The 22736-nt window shown below is 32.3% G+C and overlaps 1 protein-coding gene across 1 annotated transcript; it reads right to left on the bottom strand.

The window, feature by feature from the left end:
- Nucleotides 1–11936: 11936 nt before the first annotated feature.
- LOC127716215 (uncharacterized) lies at nt 11937–16499 on the bottom strand. Its single transcript, XM_052222328.1, has 2 exons — nt 16337–16499; nt 11937–14514 (listed from the first exon to the last, which is right to left on the bottom strand). Exons 1-2 carry the CDS (start codon nt 16341–16343, stop codon nt 12590–12592), a joined length of 1932 nt encoding a protein of 643 aa, XP_052078288.1. The 5' UTR covers nt 16344–16499; the 3' UTR covers nt 11937–12589.
- Nucleotides 16500–22736: the final 6237 nt, after the last annotated feature.

Raw genomic sequence — 22736 nt, 5'->3', positions numbered from 1 at the left:
TCCATTCTGTATTTTACCTGTAGAGTGATTTAGTGTCGTGTCTTGCATGCATACAGCAATATTATGTTTCATTTACAAGACGTTAGTTTAATAAATGCATCTGCAAAAAAACTTTTTATATCTGCATATTCTGCAAAGCAATAAAAAAATAAGATCTATAAACAGGTTGTGTATTAGTTATCTGAACTGGTTGCGGTATTAAAACGGCGGTGCATAGGGTATTGCATGGCCGTACTACAGCTATACATTAAACACGAGGTATGCATACATGTATTACTGTAACAATGTCATACTCCTACCTCACCTGTGCTTTCTGCAAAACCTACATCAAAGATGTACACAATGTCAGAGCATATGTAGTAATATTGCGTAATTACTATGTCTAATCAATAGCCCCTGTGGCGTGATATCTGGGGCTTACAAGTTCAAACGAGACCGGAAAATGCGAACTTCAATTAAATATACACCCGTGACCAATGATGAACTCATGGCTTGGAATCCGAGACCTCAACTCTGGACTCCTTACGAAAGTTGACGGCAAAAAGTGTATTTTGGGGTTGGTAAAAAAGTCCCATGTCCAAGTGTCTCAGTCTCAAACACTAGATGATACAGCGAACAAAAGCATCACCACGACTCTACAATGCTCGTCGGATGAAACTTGTATATTAGGTGTTGAAAATGAAATCGTGGATCCGATGTCAAAAGACCTTTGTCTTTAGAAAGGCTTATTAACAATTTTCTTCTGTCATAATAAACACTTACATCGAAGGAAACAAAACTGAACTTGGCTTTTTCTATAGTAGTCGGACTATACCGTGTTGAAATATTACCTCATATAGCTAAACATTCTGAAATCGATTGTATTTCTGGAATTAAATATCAGTTAAACTTTTTGTACACTTGGGTATTTGGATCATACAATCTGGGGCTAGAAGGGGCATAGGTCGCTTACCGGAATGCTATCAATGAATAACCAAGTGAGATATCTAGCATCTTAAGGACATTTAATATACTGTGAAGACCACTCTTACATGTAATAGCCTATGTCGAAAGATTATTTTTGAAGTGTCATGGACAGATGAACCCTCCCAGACGGACATGTACATCCTACGGTACACCAAAACAACAAAATTAAGTTAGTCTAGTATTGCTAAATTGTATATCAGAAACATGAGCAAGCCTAATCGCTAAAAAAAAAAACCATTTTGCTTTTGTGCTTTGTGTTCATCAGATGATTCAAGCCTTTTTGAACTGATTTATTTTATACTTTGTTCTTATGTTGTGCTGTTACACGACTGTCCCAATTAAAAGGAGGGTTGAGCTGAACCCTTCTGCACATTTTATAAGTGCCTGTCTCAAATCACTTGTAATGCCTGCAGTGGTAGTCGTTGGTCACTATCCTATTTTTCGTTTATTGTTTTGTACATACATCAGGTAGTTGGTATTCTCATTTGACTTGTTTACGTTTGCCATGTTCTAACTTATAGCTTATTATACAGAATTGGTTTTGCTCATTGTTGCAGGCCGTATTTACCTATAGTTGCATGCTAACATTTACACTATTTGGTCACTGGTGGATACATGTAGCTGGCTTATGAAAAAACAAACAAAATTGCAATCATAACACATCTGAATTTTTATATTGAACAAAGAACCATGAATAAGTGGTCAAGGTTAAATGAACTGTCAGACGGATATGTACATTCAATACACCAAATATAGTTGCATTGGCTTAGAGTATCTAATGACTTGACTGAAAACTTAACCTTGATTACTGATAAGTGGAATGAAATGAAGTCCTTCATGTGAATCCGGTCATCACAGCCACCAGTTTAGCGTCCTGCAATTACTGCGGCAGGCAGGACCAATACCTGTTATCTTTAAAAAATAGGCTCCCAGGAGAACCTAACTTAAATTGTTTTGACAAAAATAAATTGATACAACGCAACAAAATTATGAATGGAAACTATGTGGACCAAAGGCTGTCTTGTCAATCATTTCAACAGGAAACAACTTCTGTTTATCCATTATTGATTTAATTGAGCAGAAACACAAATGTAACATGAATAAGAAAAATGAAAATAAAAGTGGTTAACATTTTGAATTTTTGTGAAGTTTCAGTAAACAAGATACAGAAATGGGTAAACCTACCCCCTTCAAGGGCAGTTATTCCAATTGGGGGTAAGATGACTATGTTTTTTTACTGATTTGTAGATCTTATTATGCTGATCATTTTTGCTATTTACAGTTTCTATGTGCCAACATGACCAAATTATCTACCATACCTATGCAAAAAATAGGAACAAAAATATCATCCTATAGAAGATAAAGCCTCAAATAACAATGTCCATAAATCTGATTTATTTGTAAATCAAATTATGCTGAATACTTTTGCAAATTACAACTTTTCTCTATCTGATAGTTTCTGCAAAATAAACTGTTGACACAGAGATATGTCTTGCCTGTCTGTACAAACTTCAGAAAAAGAAAATGCGATGGATAGCAACCTTACTTATTAATTCAAAGTTTCTGGACCATGATCTTGTGGGCAGGGCCTGGAAATGGTCGACAAACTGAGATGTACTGATAGTAATGCAACTTTATACAAAATATCATTGTCAATTATTGATCTTTCGCAAGTAGATCCTATCAAACTAACTCAAGCAGAAAACTTTACATTGAAAATTGCATATTAATTCAAAGTCACTGCACCATAACCTAGTGGCCAGGCCCTCAAAATAGTTGTCAACCTGATGTACTGATAGTAATTAAACTTCATACAAAATATTATTGATCTATCACAAGTAGATTCTATCAAATTAACTCAGGCAGAAAACTTCACGTTGAAAATTACTTATTAATTCAATCACTGGAATGTGATTGAGCGTGCAGGGCCTCACGATAGTTGTCAAACTGATATGTAGTATTAGTGATGCAACTTTATATCAAATATCAATGATCTATCACAAGTTGTTCCTATCAAACTAACTTAAGCAGAAAACTGAACAATTGTTGAAGCCACTGCTGTGGCCGGAAAAGCAATCTGTATGTCTCGCTTTCCGCGACTTTCGTCACAGGCGAGACAAAAAGGTCTTTGAAAGACATAACTCCTATGAGGGGGCAATTGATAATTTACAACTTGATGACTTATCTGTAAATCTTATAGTGCTGAACATATTTGCTATTTACAGTTTGTTTCTATTTGACATAGTTTCTGGAAAACGCAAAATAAGTTTAAATTGTCTTTCAAGGACAATAACTCATATAAGGGATCCATTGATTAAATCCTAAAATTAAATTTAAATTGAATCCATCAATTGGAAATACTACTTCAAAATACTGATGGATTCAGTCGAGGATTATGCCAGGCAATGGGCTAAACGCGAGAAAGAAGACGTAGATACTCTTTCTGAATGGATTAAGGCTGTGAGGTCGTTGATACAAATCCGAATAAAGAAACTAAATGAGCCTATCAATACCCACGCTACGTCAATTTTTAAACACCCAAATGGTGCAAAACACTTGTCCGACCTCCATGAAAAATATGTTGTTGTCCCCGCATATAAAGCCCCAAACAACATCGTTTTTGTGTGTAAATATCATTACATAAACTGCTTGATAAATGAATTAGGTATTGACAATTTACTTGGAAACTCAACATATACCCTCACGACACTTACCAAAGAGGAAATCCTGGATAATCAAAGGTCTGTTCTATGTTCCTTTGGAATTTCAACCAATGATGAAGAACTGGATCTTCCATCACTGTATTGAATACCTAAACTACATAAGTGTCCTTACAAACAACGGTATATTGCTGGGTCTTCCAAGTGCTCCACGAAACCTCTTTCTAAATTATTAACATCTTTTTTATCAGCAATCAAAGCCGGGCTCCAAAGTTATTGTGAAACTGCCTATTCTAGAGGTGGCGTGAAGCAGATGTGGATACTAAAAAATTCCAAAGATCTTTTAGAGTACATACAATCTAAGACTCTCTCATCTTGCAATAGTATTAAAACATTTGACTTTTCTACACTTTACACAAGTAATCCCCATTCCAAACTAAAAGACAATTTGAAAGAGTTGGTACTACTTTGTTTCATTAAAAAGAATGGCGAACGTGGATACAAGTATCGTGTCTTGAGGAGGGATAAATCCTACTTTGTAAAGAATCACTCGGATTCAAACAAAAAATTCTCTCAAACTGACATTATCAAGATGCTTGATTTCTTGATTGACAACATATTTGTTACGTTTGGTGGACGTGTTTTTTCAACAGACTGTCGGAATTTCAATGGAAACCAATTGTGCCCCTCTTCTTGCCGACTTGTTTCTTTATTATTATGAGACTGACTTCATATAGGAACTTCTCAGGAAGAAAGATAAGAAGTTAGCAATATCCTTCAACTTTACGTTCCGCTATATAGATGATGTTCTGTCACTAAATAATACAAAATTTGGTGACTATGTTGAACGAATCTATCCCATCGAACTAGAGATAAAGGATACTACAGATACAGTTAAGTATGCCTCATATCTTGACTTACATCTAGAAATTGACAATGAGGGTCAGTTGAAAACAAAACTTTACGACAAAAGAGATAATTTCAGCTTCCCAATTGTGAACTTTCTATTTCTAAGTAGCAACATTCCAGCAGCGCCTGCATACGGAGTATATATCTCCCAATTGATACGATATTCCCGGGCTTGTATTTCCTACCATGATTTCCTTGATAGAGGATTGCTGCTCACAAGGAAGCTATTAAACCAAGAGTTCCAAATGATGAAGTTGAAATCATTCCTTCGTAAATTTTACGGACGCCATAACGATTTGGTTGACCGTTATGGAATAACCATTTCACAGGTGATATCAGATATGTTCCTTATGTCGTAACTACAATATCCTTCCCTTTTCACGAAAGTGACCTACCGAATTAGACTATTAACCGGATTTGTAATAACATAAGCAACACGACGGGTGCCACATGTGGAGCAGGTTCTGCTTACCCTTCAGGAGCACCTGAGATCACCCCCATTTTTGGTGGGGTTCGTGTTTCTTAGTCTTTATTTTTCTATGTTGTGTCATCTGTACTATTATTTGTCTGTTTGTCTTTTTATTTTTGGTCATGGCGTTGTCAGTTTGTTTTCGATCTATGAGTTTGACTATCCCTCTGGTATCTTTCGTTCCTCTTTTAAGTCCATGCTGTAGGGTAACCTGGAATTGCTTACATCCACTTCATTTGAACTTTGGAGGATAACTGTCTCATTGGCAAAAATACCACATAATCCTTATTTCTATATTTATGGGGTAATGGGTTGTCCAATTTTTCAGAAAACTTCTGAACAGAATTACCTTGACCAGTTGACAATTCCACCCTTTGCATCCCAGTCAGTTTTGCTATAATTGCTTTATTTTTTTTTTAGATATAAGACAACAATTCTCTATTTAGAAACAGTGGCCATGGTTGTTCACGGGTCCAATCCCCAGATACAAATTTTAAACTAGATTCCATTAGGACTTGGCTCAGTAGTTTCACTGCATAGATTGACACATAGTGATAAATTTTGAATGTTTTATCCTTTGGTCAATAATGCCAAGAGAGTTGATAGAAAGAACAACAGGTTTCATGGGTTTCAGATGGAATCTAAAAATATACTGTAAATTTATAAATTTTAGTAAGCATTCATTATTGTGATGGTAAACAATGGACATTATACATATCTTATTATGGCAATTTAAAAAAAAATGCAAAATACAAATAATGCATACACATTTAAAGTTTTTTTTTGGCAAAACCTAAACCTTTAAAGTAGTCCAGTAATAATACGTACTAAACAAATTCAATGTAAATCAATTTTTTTTACTCTACATGCATAACATTGTAATACATGTACAGTAGACCTAAAAATGTACCTTCATAGATAAAACATGTATCTTAATAAATCTAGTCATGCTACTAGTACATGTAGTCCCATACCTTTTATGTTATTGTTTTGTCAAAAGAATATTGTAGTCGTAAAAAAAAATGTTTTATCTAAGAAATCCTCATTTTAAAACTAATGTTTTCTTAACTTTGTTTAAAAAGAAATATTGCCATATATAAATGGGAGACAACTTTGTTCTTTTTTGACGTGTGTTTTTCATCTTTTCACCATATAAATATTTCAAATATCTGGTTAATAGAGAGGTTATTTTAGATAAAGTAATGAAAGAGAATTTACTAGATACCTTTGTGAAAAAAGATACTAAAGACAACGTTTTTTATAATCAATTAAAGATGTTGTACAAGTATTTTTCCTGACTGTTTTATGTGTTAAAACATCATCTACCCATCAAATATTCAACTAAGAGCTGTTCCTGAATCAAATACCCGAAGGTGGGGACAATTTTTGCAGACCTGACCTCCCAAAAATAAAAAAAAATCAATTTACTTGATTTAAATTCTGACAAAATTCTAACATTGTCTAAGCAAAATGCAATAACATAACCAATTTCTAATTAATTTGAGTACCTCGCCTCCCATCCCACCTCAAATACATTTTTGAACAGCCCTCATCCTTATCAGACAGATCAAATCCCTGGATTCCCATAACTAGGTAATGAGCAATGTTAATATTTCAAATTTCTATTGAAGATATGAAAGAGTTGCAAAAATTTACTGTTATACTTTGCAAAAAATCTGTTTTCGTAACAAAGCTCATCTTTATATGTTATTAAAATACATTCACTTGAACTTTTCACGAAAAATAACCATTAATATTCTTGGTTACTTAACTATAAATGAAATCCAGCAACAAAGTTTTCATTTGTTCATGTTGTTAGGGCTATCATATTCTAAACTGAAACTATGATAACTTGAATCTATAAAAGTTTCATTTTGATTCCAACGTCAATTTTTTGTCCATCTTTCCCAATGCTCAGAATAAGTAGATCCACTAAGAATAATAGAAGACACTACATGTTAAACATCTGTTAGAGAAGAAGTTTTCTTTGCAGGTGGTGGTGTTTGAAAAAAGTTTTCCTCTTGATTTTACCAGAGTCACGTGTTCAATCGACAAGGCATGAGCCTAACATATAGAGCTTACGAATATCAATTATGTAAATTCAATTTGCAATGTTACAAATCAGGATTTTAAACTAGGAGATTATTTGACCTTTTAAAACACCACTTTTCGAATTCTAGGATTACCTCATTATCATTCATAGAATTTTTGTACTGTCGGTAAACGTTTGACAATAAACGGTCAAGTGTACATGCTGTAAGTGTTTTTGTAACATGAGACGCCTTCAGGAATGGATCTGCAGTACCATGAGTACCGAGTGATGTAAGCTGGGCATTAACTTAAACACTAGTCCATCCACTATCTTCAAGCCAACCACCTGGGGCTTTCAACGCAGCCATTTTTATGTGTAGGCCACCGAACATCATGACAAAGTTTCCCCAACATACATCCAAGGCATCATAACTAACGCTGTACAAAGGTTTGGGCTTTTACCATAAACACATGATAAAGTGATCCATCATATCAGTATATAGGACTTAGCCTCTTGACTATTGTCGGCCATTCTGAATTTGGCGGTCATGATGTTTTTTTTTAGATGGCTCCATATCCAAAAATGTTTATTAGCATCTAAACTAACGCTGTGCAAAGTTTCATGCTTTTACCATAACGTGATCAGTCATATTGATATATACATTTGTAGGACTCAGCTTTTTACTATTGGCGGCCATTTTGGATTTGGTAGCCATTATAGAATTTTTTTAGAAGGCTCTATATCCAGAAATGTTTATGAGCATCAACAATAACCCTGTGCAAAGTTTCATGCTTTTACCATATGATAAAGTGATCGATCATATCAACATATAGAACTAAGCCTCTTTTCTATTGGCGGCCATTTTGAATTTGGCGGCCAAGATGGAATTTTTTTAGATGGCTCCATATTCAAAAATATCTATAAGCATAAAAACTAACGCTGTGCAAAGTTTCATGCTTTCACCGCAAAGTGATCAATTGTGACTATATATTGGACTTAGCCGCTGGACTATAACACATTATTTTCATTTATTGCATATACATTTCAGGGTAGTTATGTTTGATTGCTAGTAATAACTCTTTGTAAGTATATAACCGTAATATATCTGTAATGTTGCGTTAACATATGTATACTGGTTTTCAAAGGATTGAAGTTGCGTGTATTTTAAATTATATAAAAATTGCAGCAAGTGTGGTTAAAAGGTGTTCCATAGACACAAGGCCTCTTTTATTTGTTGAAAAGTTTCTTTTCAGCTAATCTTTTCGTATGCAATATAGTGTGCCACTTGTTATCCCTTGTAATATGCATAATGAAATTAATAACGCTCAATGTTGATATTTCTTTCGTTAAACCGGCGTTCCATAGAAAACAAATTCGGACGTAGTTTTGCTTTGTATTTATAAATAGTTTTATAATTTTTAATGGTGTGATTGTAACAGTCTAAAAAATTTTCTTTTTTCAACTGTAATGTGAACTAAATGTATCTAAAATTAAGAAACAACGAAATAAGAATCTATGCTCATATTTTCCAGCCATAGCAGACGAAAAAACAAAACTTTTTTAGAAACAACTACTAGAGATCTTTTTGATCCTATACCTTCAGAAGATAGAAAAATTATATATATATATCATAGATACTTACCAAATTCCTAATTATTACATCTTATATCATAAAATTGAAGGCTTTCCAAAGAGTTGATTTTGGTAGACTTTTGGTATGTTTTATTTATGGCGTTTCCCTAAAGGACGGCGAAAAGAAAAATTCTGTTGCATTTTTTTTTTATAGGTCAAATGCTATTTTGACTAGACTATGAGTGGATAATAACATAGTCAAAGATCTGATAGATTGCATACAAGTTAAGTGCCAGGTGCCTAATCGCATGATATAACCTATCAATTTATTTTATATAGATAACACAACGGGTGTCTTATGCAATCTGATTAAGATACAGAATTTGTGTCCAAGCTTCTTTTCTTACAAGGATCTGATAATACTCCGTTTTACTCCTGTTCTCTAAATTATTGCATCAGCCAATGGAATTTTAGTCTTTATATTTTTGAAGGTGTGTATTTATCCGACAAAAACCAGAGAAAAAAAAGCGTTTTCAGATCTTTGTAAGCAAAGCTTGTACATAGTTATATTCTAATCAGATTATGTCAGATGTGGAGCATGATCTGCCTACCCTCCGGACCACTTGAGGCCACTAATGTTAACACTTTAAATGTTTTTGCTTTGTCTTTAGTTTATATTTTACGTTTTGTGGACTTGTGTTTGTAATTTTGTTTTTTTTGTTGTTGTTGCAAATGCATTTTCAAATTGTATTTTTATTAGTTGAATATACCTTTGGTATCTTCCGCCCCTCTGTTTCTACTATGCTTATGTTCGGTTTTCATTATTAAGTTAATTTCTCAGGAACTACTTCCAATAGCTATAGGTTGATGATATTTGCTACACAAAAATCCATCCATGTCTATAAACTATATGAAATATTTCAACTGGTACTGTTAAAAGAATTTAAAGAAACACATACAAACAGGAAAGTAAAACAAACAAGATAAAATTGAGAATGGAAATGGGGAATATGTCAAAGAGACAACAACACGACCAAAGAGCAGACAACAGCCCAAGGCCACCAATAGGTCTTCAACGCAGCGAGAAAATCCCGCACCCGGAGGTGGTCCTCAGCTGGCCCCTAAATAAAATTGTGTACTAGTTCAGTGAAAATTGAAGTCACACTAAACTCCAAAACATATAAATGAACTAAAATTAAAAAAACATACAAGACTAACAAAGGCCAGAGGCTCCTGACTTGGGACAGGCGCAAAATGCGGCGGGGTTAAACATGTTTTGTGCGATCTCACCCCCCCTCCATTTATACCTCTAGCCAATGTAGAATAAAGAAACACATAGTAATACGCACAGTGAAACTTAGTTTAAAAGAAGTCCGAGTCCGATGTCAGAATAGGTAACAAAAGAAACCAAGTAAAATAACAATTATGATACATAAATGAACAAAGGACTACTAGCAGTTACTGACATGCCAGCTCCAGACTTCAATTATACTGATTGAAAGATTATGTCTTCATCATACCCGTTAGGGGTTTAGTATCATCCCATCATAAAATATATGAGAAGAACATAACCCGTATCATGCCAACAACTGGTTTTAGAATAAATGTGTTTATTTCCGATGCAAAGACCCTATGAGTGAATCAATATTAATACCAAAATATGCAATCCTTAATGACTTGACAACAGTATCGTAACTATATCCTTTCCGAATAAGTCTGTTTAAATACCTGAACGTATACGATGTCTGCATGTTGATTTATATTTACGAATGATGTCCTTGTACCGATGATAAAATTTAGTAAATGTTTTGACTAGTTTGTGATATCGAAAACCCTGGTGTAATAATTTTTCAGTAATACAGAAATTGCTTTCGTTGAAATCAAATACGTTATTACATACACGAGCGAATCGAACAAGTTGAGATATATAAACACCATAAGATGGTGACAAGGGAACAATACAGAAACAGGTCCGCAATAAGTGGTGCACAATTAGTCCCCATGGGAATTCCGATAACCTGACGACAACACATACTAGTAATATAAGTTTGCTATGTTCCATTCAGGACCGCAATGTGACAATAGACTCCGCCTAATGGTTCATAACAGAACAAACCGGAACAACATCTTTTAAATTGCCGGCTATCAAACGTAGAAGAAATAAAAGAAACACCTTGGCTGTCCGTCTTTCAGTCCATCTGTCTACCGAATAACAAGCTTCAAAAACCGTGTGGTTGATTTTGATGAATTTTACAGAGAGAGTTTTTGACGTCAAATTCGAAAACGATTTATCCATGACTGTATGGAATAGTTTTACTGCTACTGTAATATGGAATATGTATTATCATTAAAGAGGCATTAGCTACGAGATATATATAAAAAAAAAAGAAATATGAGTTGTTTGGTTCGATCATTAATGAAAGTGGAATAATGAAATAATAATTCGCTTTTAGCAGTAAATTTGTTTCTATTTTGTTAAAATAGGCTAAGAATCATCGCTGATGAAATATTAACTTGCAAATGAATAATTCGACCTCATTTAATCCGTATTCATGTGAACTTAGCTGGAGATGGGTGAATACATGGTTAACCCATCTCCAGATAAGGATTTGCTGGAGATGGGTGAATACATGATTAACCCATCTCCAGCAAATCCTTAGCTGGAGACGGGTTAATCATGTATTCAGCTGTTAAAAGGAAAAGAATGTCAACATTGAAAGTGAAACAAGGATGAATCATTTGGTTGACTGATTTGATACACATCATTCTTATACAGGTAAAAACGATGATAAACATACTTTTTAATATTTAATATGAAATCAAACAGACATAGAAAAATCAAATTGCACGTGGTCGCTATCTATTTATATTTATATTTAAATCGGGTTATATGACAATCGGCATTCTTAGGAGGTCATCTCGATGGTTAATAGGTTGGCGTCTAGACAAAAATACACACGAAATGCGGATATCTGTTATCGAGTCCATGCATTGTTAATTGTTTATGTATGACTCTTTGATATACGTTTAGTATGTTATAAATCAAATATGGGAATTTGAGTCAAATCGGTGAACATGAATTTGACAGCTTATGTCCCTTACAAAATGTCTTATTGCACATATTGATAAACATGTAATAAACTTTTTTTTTATTTTATTTTCGACCTTAGCCTCATGGAATATCATAAAATTAAGTAAGTCTGAGACAAATCAATTAGAAATCAAAGGGAGATGCACAAGCTTTATCACTGAAAATACACTTTCAAATCTTTAAGTTGTTGAATACTTTTTAAAACAAGAAGCACCATACATTATTGGGAATATCACAACGACTATCAATGCAACAGTATTCAAAGAAGGGTTACATTTTTTTAAAGATACAATGTTAGACTTAAAACATAGGGAATCATGGTACATGTATATAAAAATCATGAAGGTAGTGCAATTCAAGTAAAAGGACTTTTAATTTGAAAACAAATACAAATTTTGGTTCAAATTCTTTACGATGTTCTTATGCTCGTTGTTCTTCGTTCCGTTTCGCAACGTTCCAATGTCTTTGTTATTTACTCAATATACATTATGAACATATGCTGTTTATTCAAGAACTCAAATTTCTTGCGATATCAGCCTTTTCTGAACGCATAAACGTTTGTTATCCGCATGTGGATAAAGCTCGTGAACTCTTTTTTTTTATATTTTTAAAGATTGTTTCATCCTTATTCCAGGTATTCACTGGAAATGAGCATGTACTAGTCTTTGAAAACTTTTATCAATCCATTCGATTTCAACGAATTCACAACACAAGTTTATGTAACCGACCATAAGCAACTGCAGCGTCGGTTTACATGTACAATACGAACAAAATATTCCATATGATTGTAAATTTCTAAATTTGTAAGTAAGTAAGTTAACAATTAAATTAGTACCATTACTGTTACAAAATAATAAGGTGCGTACATTTATTGAATAAGATATCTTTGTTCACAAGGAGGTAATAATAGAAAGTCTTTTTAATGGTCTAATCAAGAAAGGATATGGATATAATAATTTCACAGTTTCAGTGAAAGCTATTTGGGCTGATACATTATCTCCCATTAACTGTAAAGCAGTGCCAAGACAGTAGTAAGATAATGCTTTAGGGCATTTATCCTTTCCCATAAAATAGTCTTCGGCTATTGTCAATTGAAGATCTCGGAGGGAATTTCGATATGCTCGCACATTGTTCATGTGGTAATGACACAGGAAAGACAAAAAATGTGCATATACTACAGGCGGTATTTCATAACCACTTTCTTCTATTAGCAGTTCCATAGGAATAAATGCGGAAGTTGCAAAAATGACATTATCTAACAGCACAAATTTTAACGAGCGCACCACTCCTTGCTTATATATCAAGTTCCACTTGACAAGAAGACGTTGCGTGATTGACAATTCTGTTCCACGGATTAGTTTGTCAAGTGTACACTTTGATAATGCGTACAAAATCAGTATGCCACATTCTTTATATTGTTTTTCCTTGTAGAAAAACGACGCAAGCATAAACCATCCAGATACAGTATCATGGTTGATGCTCATTAGTAGATAACTCAGACACGTTTTGTGTTGTATATATTGATTCTTATTTCTGATTGTACTTCTCAGATATATCGACTGGCATTTTAAGTTGCACACCATTGACATGAAATAGTCATGAATGAATTTTAATTTCTTAGAGTTACATGAAATAATTTTATGTACAACTCTACTGAAGTTATAGTGTTTATCTGTCAAAGACGTAACGCGTACAAATGTACTTGACTTTAACAGTTTGTTAAGATCATCATAATACAAAAAACTTTGATCATTTTGGACGTTGTTTGACAAAATCGGAACATGTGATATTTGTTTAGAGAATAAAATACATCGCCATCCATACCTAAATAACACACGAAGTGTATCAATTAAATTAACCCTATCCAGTCCGCCAATCTTATTCTCAAACAAATTGTTTTCTGGAATGAAATAATGCGGACAAACTTGATACTGCACACAATAAATCAGCCGACTGAAACATCTCATAAAACACGGTATCAAATTGTCAGGTGTCCATACAGAGGGTTGTACTTCTTCTGATATCCATAAAATTATTGTCTTTAGGTAATAAGAACACAATAAATCTTTACATTTACTATTAGTATTTATTACATCCTTTAAAAGAATTTTCATCAGCGCGTAACAAAGTAACTGTGTATGACTAAACGTATAAATAAGAAGTTTTTCTCCAACTGAAAATGAAATTCGCCATTCTAATTCTTCGTGCGGTGACCCTTTATCACCAATTGGTACGAAAAGCACCCCGTAATTGGTTATTATCTGCTTTGTGCTTTCATTTGGCCACAACTTATTTGACCTCGAAATCCATCCTGATGCGGACTTGACCCAAAATTTACTATGAAGGCAATGAGCAAGGTCAGTAAGACCATCGGTGTCGGATACGCACGGTCCATGTTCAACAGGACTAGCCTCGTTTAAATATCGCTTTTTGAATAAAGCATTTGACAAATAATTGTCCATTCTGTATGTTTCACAACTGTCTACCATTTGGTGAGATGGACTACTTATGAGACATAACATTGCAAAACCTGGTTTTGTATCTTCTGTCTTCAGTGAAAAATACGTTTTTTTAGGATTGAAAAAATGAGATATTATTTTTTCATTGACTTCGATACGTTTTAATACAAACATAATATCTATATCACTACCACGCATCTCCAGTCCTTCACCAAAACTACCACTGGTAATATACACTCTGTTGTCTTCACTGGATAAATGATCGCAAACTGTATTCATTAATCGAATTGTTTTTACGTGATTTTCTGTTCCGACTATGTTTTTGCACAAATAATGGTAAAGGGATATTGACAGATCTGGAACACATAATTTCACATTATACAATGTGTCTATTAAATGCATTTTAATGTGAAACATGGAACATGCAGAAAATGCAACCTAAAACGTATGCCTTGTCTGATTACAAATTATGTATATTAATACATCAAGATCATAATGCTAGGTTCTAGTTCTTATAAATGGACATTTTAAGAATACATCCTGTAACTAATAAGATATGACTGTAAAATTAACGAGTCAGGACTATCATAACAACATACCACTTGACATTTATTGTATTATGTGAACTCCAACACTGGTCTATATTCCAAATTATTGCCATGTCAGTCCTAGACTATCGTTTCTTTTACAGGATAAACTTTCCCCTTTAGCTCCCTGTGCTTACTTTCTGAGACTCAATGGTCACACTATATAAATAACCCTGTAGTTTGTTAAATGAATTTGGATATTATTTGAAGATTCAATTAAATCTAAATACAGGACGTAGAGGAATTAGTTATTTACACAAATTATTCAATAATATAAAAAAACAAAAATAACATTGCCAGCATACATCTATGAAATAACAATTCAACAGTGAACACAACCAAAATTGAAAAAAAAGGAATACATCGATAATAAATAATAACTAAACGGTATTTTGAGTTATCATTGATATGTTCATAATTATAAATTAACTGTTAACAAAACTTTGAATTTTTGAAATACTAAGAATTTTCTACCCCAGGAAAAGATAACCTAAGCTGTATTTGGCAAAACGTTTAGGAATTTTTGGTCCTCAATGCTCTTCAACTTCGTACTTTATTTGGCCTTTTTAACATTGTTTTTATTTGAGCGTCACTGATGAGTCTTTTGTAGACGAAAAGCGCGTTTGGAGCAAATATAAAAATTCAATCCTGGTATCTATGACGAATTTTTTAATATATCTTCATGTATGCTGCCGAAACCATGTAAAAACTGTTGATTAACGCGACATTGTTCATTTCTGATTATATAAGAAACACATAAGTGTTAGTACATCAATAAGCACACATTTTAATTTCAGGTTTAACTTCCCCACAAATAAGTCTAAATTTTGCAAATTAACTCACAGTAATCGTCTTTTAATCTTGTATCCGTTGTGTTAATAAAATTGAGAATGGAAATGGAGAATGTGTCAAAGAGACAACAACCCGACCAAAGAACAGAAAACAGCCGAAGGCCACCCATAGGTCTTCAACACATCGAGAAAATCCAGCACCTGGAGGCGTGCTTCAGTTGGCCCCTAAACAAAAATGTGTACTAAGTAAACTAACAAAAATACCGAACTCCAAGGAATATTCAATACGGAAAGTCCTTTATCAAATGGCAAAATCATGAACTCAAAAACATCAAATGAACCGAAAACAACTGTCGTATTCCTGACATTGTAGAGGCAATTCCTTATGTAGAAAATGGTGGATTAAACCTGGTTTTATAGCTAGCTAAACCTCTCACTTGTATGACAGTCGCATATAGTTCCATCATATTTATAACAATGTGTGAACAAAACAAACAGACACAATAGGAAAAAAATGTTTTTGTATTTAGGCAATTTAAAGAAAGAGTCCATAAATTTTTAGGGTGTCCTTGTGTAGTTAGGTTTTCCATTCTATGCTTTGAAAGGTTACTAAATGGCACAGACAAGAACACATAAAATAGTTAAAACAAAGTTATTTCACGAATATAACCATAAGGCGAAATCATATTGTTTTATACAATTCAAGTTTTAATATACATATATATGTATATTGAATTACATTATAATATACCAAATATTAGAATTATTCAATCTAATAAAGATAACTGTTTTAATCTTACCTGCCATTCTGTTTCACAAATATTTACCTAAGTATTTATTAAACATTCATATGCTGTGCACAGTTTGTTCTCTTATATAGAATAACTTTGAAAACAATAGTTGATCTCGGTGTAAAGTTAAAAAATGATATTGAATTCAAATATACGCCTCACATTGACATTGTTTTTTGTTAACTTGAAATGTGATAGCAGATAATGATATGTTTATGATAAACAAACATTTGGTGTATATTTCCTCCTTAATATTAGCTGAAGGTATTATATGTCCATGACGTTTATTTTTTTTTTTGGTTGGAATTTTTCAAATAATTTCCCTTATATTCAATTATATATTTTTAGCTATTTTTTAAAACAAACAAATTATGCATTGTCCTTATCATGCTTATTATTGTTACAACAAGGAATATGAATATATGAAAATTGGTCAAGCTTTTCCTTATAGATATAAATATATTTTTTAATATAATAACTTGACTAGTAGTATGTTATTTATAGTTTCAACACTGGTTGTCACGGTCTAAGTGCAGTTTCATGAGCTAAGTGCACTTAGGTGGTTTTGGTGCTTAGGCGCACCCCTTTTTGAAGTAAATTATACTGTTTGAAAATATTTCAAAGATAGGAAAATAGACACTTGTCCAAGTTTCGAAAAATAACTCGCATGACACTAACTAAAAAATGCCCTGAAGTACATATCTAGTTTGAGAGGTAAGTATCGAAAGATAACGAAATGAATCATCTGACATAAAACATACTTTTATTTGACGTTGAGCTTTGCTGGTGAAGGTAAATCCAGAAAAGTGCTTTGGACGCATGGAATTTATAAAGTGTTGAAATAATTTTTTGTGTGGTTTTTTTTTTTTTTTGTAATTACGTCTTTTCAAAGACTTAAACAATTACCATATACATTTTTTTTTTCAGGATAAGGGCAACAATTTTTTCCTACAGAGTTAACGCCATTTTGTATTTAAGTGCATAACAAACAACGATTGCATAGGAATCCGATTCTTCCAATCCACACACTACCCGTTTATTGTAAATCTGCTATAATGGGCACAAGACGTTTACGTTTTTTTACTACAAAAGGACGTTTGCACTCCAAAAATCTATGGACAGCTGCGCTTTCAACTTTGATACACATATACGAAATTGACGGGACATTTGCGCTTTGACAAATGTATGAGTTATTGTGTTATGTTTTAGAACTGTATAAAAAGAACAGAATTTACGGTAACTTGTACAACCCAAAGTAAATACACATGTATATTATATTCATTGTAAAACACAGACGTCAGAAATATTTATGAAATTAACAAATTTTGCAATATACAATTAATAAGTACATCAATAAATAAATAATTTAACATTCATTAGAAAGTTAAAACCGGAAACACTTACATACGAATTATCAATTGATACCTCAACAAAACAAATCAACAACACTTTATAATAAATTAACTCCTAATGTCTTTTGAGAAAAAAAAACAACAAAAATCAACAGATGATTTTATTTTCAATTATTCAAAAGTTACGTGTTTGATTCTAATAAATGTATAGATTTTTTGCATTTAAAACGTATCATCAACCGGATGATACGTAACTCCTAGTGTCATACTGGCCCGCTGAACGGACTTAATCCCGATCTGAAAAAAATGAACGTTATTTTTTATGTTTGGTCTTTAAACGTGGCACCGAATACATGATACGTTTCCCTTTATAACAGTTCGAAACAAAAGCAAGTTGGTATATATTATTTCCTCCTTAATATTAACTGAAGGTAACATTTGTCAGGGACGTTTTGTTCTCCGTTTTTGTTAAAAGATTGGGTTTTGACAAAATATATACCTTTACATTCTATTATATATTTAAAACAAGAACATTTACATTCTGCAAAAACAAACTACAAATGGTTACGATAGAAGAGCAATACACAAACATGTGGAGAAAAATCAATTGTAGTAATGGCTCAACTTTGACTATTTTTTATTTTATGTCCAATTTGTATATGGCATGTTTATGCTGCATATAATGCAAATGCTGGGTCATTTTCATGTAGATTAATATATTTTATTTTGCTTTTGTTGCTATAACCTTTAGGTGATGTCATAACTATTCCAGTTTAAAAAAGGCACACTTTTGTTCCCGTACCCTTGAAAAAATGAGTCATTACATCTTGTTTTGCCAATGAAACAACTCAAAGATAGAGTTCTATCCATACGTTTCGGCAATTTTAAAAGATGTTTTATTATAACGTTGGTACATTTATGATGTGAGAAAATTTTTGAGAAAGATTATATTCAAGGTACAGATTACACATATTAACAGAGACTATTGCAACCTTATTTAGAGCAGCTAAATTGCTTTAACGTCAAAAAAGGTTTTGCTTGAATGGTTTTGAAAAACTGACAAAATCATACGAAATGAATATGAAACGACAACATATCAGTGCACATGTATATATAACTTGATATAATTTATTTAGCAGCTTGATTTATTAATTTAGCTGACATGGTTTGCATTCATTCCACATCAGGTGAAGTACTCAATTGATTTGTTTCAAGCTTATAAAAGATCAGCTTGTGTATGAACATCTTCCATAAATATGAACAAATGAATAACACGTCAGTTACTCTGAAGTCAGCTTTTAGCCCACTTTCAATAAAAATCTTGATAATAAATGGTTTTCTTTTTTTCTGTGTATTTTATGTTTACTTAAATATTGTGAATACAGAAAGATGAATAATTTAAAACCAAGACACAACAAAAATGCTGAAAGAAATATTATGTCATATGTGCGACAGTAAGGCGAACACGTTTCGGACGATTTCCGTTAATTATAATAGTTCAGTAACAACACATTATATTGAAATAAAAATGAGGCGGATTACACCGAAAGGACATGCACAACTCAAATCGAGGAAAAGCGGACGATTTCATGACAACAAAAAAACGACGGAGACAAGACAAACACATGCACAAAATGCTACATAGAAAGGTTAACGCAACATTTACGTGATAAGTTATCAAAAATAAACAAGACAGACTGGATTAATCTAGGCTTTTACATAGCAATCCTTTATTGCGCAGATTTTTTTACTGTTATAAAGTATAATTTGCTAACTAGTTTGTATTTGTATTGCCTTTTCTTCCCGTTGACATACAATATTATTCACTGTATATACGTTTGAATTGAAAAAAAAAAGGTTTATATTTCCTTTAAAATACATGTATCACTTAAATAAAGAGAAATCAAATATCCTTTTGTATTTTGCACTAAATTAGTTAGGAACGATATCATTTAACAAAGCTTATGTCTATATCAGGGTACATTTTCCTTAAGTAAGTTTTATATTTTTCTGTCATTATTTGGATATTTGAATATTGGATTTTAACTGCCCTTACACTCAATTGTATATGTGTACGTAAATGAAAAATAAAAATACGTAGTCCTGGCTATTATTCAAAAGAGAAATATGAAATTTGGTGAAATGCTGACAATCTTTTGATTCAATTGATACATTCTTGGATAAAATGACTTTGAGTGTTAAAAAAAATATTGTGCATTGCAGAAATTCAACTTTGCAACTTGTTATCTTTACATGTATACGTTTCGGTAAGGATTTTGTTTTTTTTTTCGCGTGCATCAGTTCGTTTTACTTCGAGTGCACATCAAGTTTGTTTCGAGATAATTTGCATGCGATTAAACCGAATAACTCTAATTTCGCAAGTATTGAGTTTAATTGATGTTTGTCCAACTTTGTTTTGTATTAATATACAAGAGTTTAGAACAAACGATGTAGAATTTGCTTCCATGTTTCATAAAATTAAGTCCGTTATATCATCTGGCTTTTTAAAACACTTCATCTGCGTATTGTGTACAACAGAACATACAAACAGTTTTTAAACACGAGAAATAAAACCTGTTTTTGTTAATAAAATTATGAAAGTTTCGATGTAGTGTTTTTACAAAGTATAGCAAAAATACAGAACTCTGAGGTAAATTCAGAAAGAAGTAGTCCATACAAACTGACAAAATCCAACTTCATCAACCAACGGAACGTGTGAAAAAACAATTGTAATATGCCTGGCTTGGTACAGGCGATTTTTAGAGAAATGATGGGTTAAACCAGGTTGTATACCTTGATAAACTTCGAACTTGTATGACAGTTGTTTATAGTTCCGCGATATCGAAAACAAGTAGGTGAGAAACTCAAGCAGTCATAAAATGATAATGTGACAATAATTGGGTGCCAACTGCCAAAATTGTGTTAATATACAACGCAATTGTCTAAAAATTTCAAACAAACATACAAATAACTTAGACGCCAACAAAGAAGTAGTTATATTGTATAGTAAACTTAACAAAGATACCAACAAAAATGTTTTTGTAGTTGCTCGGAAATTGTTAAAGACGCTGAAAAAAACGTGTGTAGTTAATAGAACATACAGTATACAAATTAAGAAAATATAAATACAAAAGTCAACAATGTGGAAACAACACCGTAAAAGCCGAATCGCACTTCAGGAAAATGAAATAGTTTGAACGATATTAGGAAACAAAACATTGTAAAAATGTACTTCTTTTTCAAAACATTTTAAACTTGTTTGTTTCTCGAAATTCCCCAAAATTCATTAAAAAGAGGCCATTTTACGACAATAGTACAGCTACTGTAGTATTCTAATCTTTTTTCAAAGAGATAAAAAACTTATGGAAATGTGTTAATTTGTAAATAATGTCAAATTCTCACACAAATATATTTTAAGAAATCAAAATGAAACTGGAGTGAGAGAACAATACAGCCCTAAAACCTTTTACAAATATATGTACACGTAGTTATGATTCATATTCTAATCAATTGTCCATTTTATTTGTAATATCGTATTTGATGGAAGAGCTCTATGTACGTATTTGTACATTTGTGTTATAAGGGTCATCAGTTCTGTGCTTAGAAGGAACATACATAGCATAAACAATAATTACTTCAAGCAAACTTATTTCATTTATAAGACCATAACGCAAACACCTTGTTTTGTTATATACGATAAAAGTACATTAAAATAATGTGTAAATTCAGAAAATTTGCTTTCTTTTTTTTATAGTTGCGAGTGTTAAATTAAAAAAGAGAGGATTATATGAAATGCTGCATACATTTAATGCTATTAAACGATGAAATGGGGGTTTTTATTTTTTTCCATACTCGATACTTACGCAATTATAACAAAAATGAAAATATCGGCAACTTTTTCGAATTAAAAGTATAGACTATACTTAATAGCCTAATACACACAACAACATTTACGAAATTAAGTGCAAACAAATATTTATATATATAAACTGGTTTAATCTTACCTTCCATGTTATTTCACCACCGATTACATTTTACAATGCAGTTATACCTTTTTAGTAGAATCTTATTTATAAAGAATTATTTTGAAACGAAAAGTTGAAATCGATGCAAGGTGTCAGAGAGTTTGAACAAGACATCGATTAATGCGTTTACTTAACATTGCTTTTCTACCAGGTGATTTAATATATGAAAAACATAAACATCTTAATAGTCTATTTATACCCGTTCGAATTAATAAAAGGAGGTTTATACTTCCCTATAAAAATAAATTGATTCATAAACAACACTCGTCTGTTTCATGCCGTTTGTATCGTAAGCTGATTCAGTTTACAAGGACAATATTTAAAAAAACACTGCTTTCTATTTTCGGAAATATGTTTGTCATAAAAGTTTTATTTTATTTATTCTATATTTGAAAAATTGAAATTTTAAAATACATTTCCTTACATTCAATTATTTATTCAAAAATTCATTGAAGAGGAAAATATTATAGCGTCGTTCAATTATTGCTAGAAAGGAATAGGAATTCATTAGACATTTTTTTCTTTTCATTCAGATTTTAAAAACAAATTAACATTAATAAAAAAAAATGTTCCAATTAGTTATTGATTTACAATAATATAAAAGAGGAAAATATTATTGCGTCGTCAGTTTTATTGTTAAAAAAAGACAGATGGTATATTGACAAATCATTTCAAAGTGTTCATTTTAGCTAATGTTTTTCTTGATATGATGGCGTAACGTATCAACTTAGATGTTTTTTCATTCAAAACCTGCTTCTGGTCAATTCAAATGTATACCTTAACATTAGGTCTGATTCAAAGTGTGACAACCGTCATTCATAAAACATGTTGAAAAGGCGTAAACAAAAGATCAAACAAGCGCCAACAACCTTGTTTTCGTCCTAATGCTTACTTTCTGTTTTCATGATTAAGTCAGTCTCTAAAAAAAATACCCCAATAGGTGGATGCCAATTATCACATATATACATACATGTGCATAGAAATTAATTTTTTTCCAAGAGTATATGGATAATTCTTACTTCTACTATCACA

This window comes from Mytilus californianus, unplaced genomic scaffold (genome assembly GCF_021869535.1).
Source record: "Mytilus californianus isolate M0D057914Y unplaced genomic scaffold, xbMytCali1.0.p SCAF_9, whole genome shotgun sequence".
Lineage (NCBI taxonomy): Eukaryota > Metazoa > Mollusca > Bivalvia > Mytilida > Mytilidae > Mytilus > Mytilus californianus.
The sequence above is the reverse complement of the archived record's forward strand: the minus strand, read 5'-3'. Positions and strand labels throughout refer to the sequence as shown.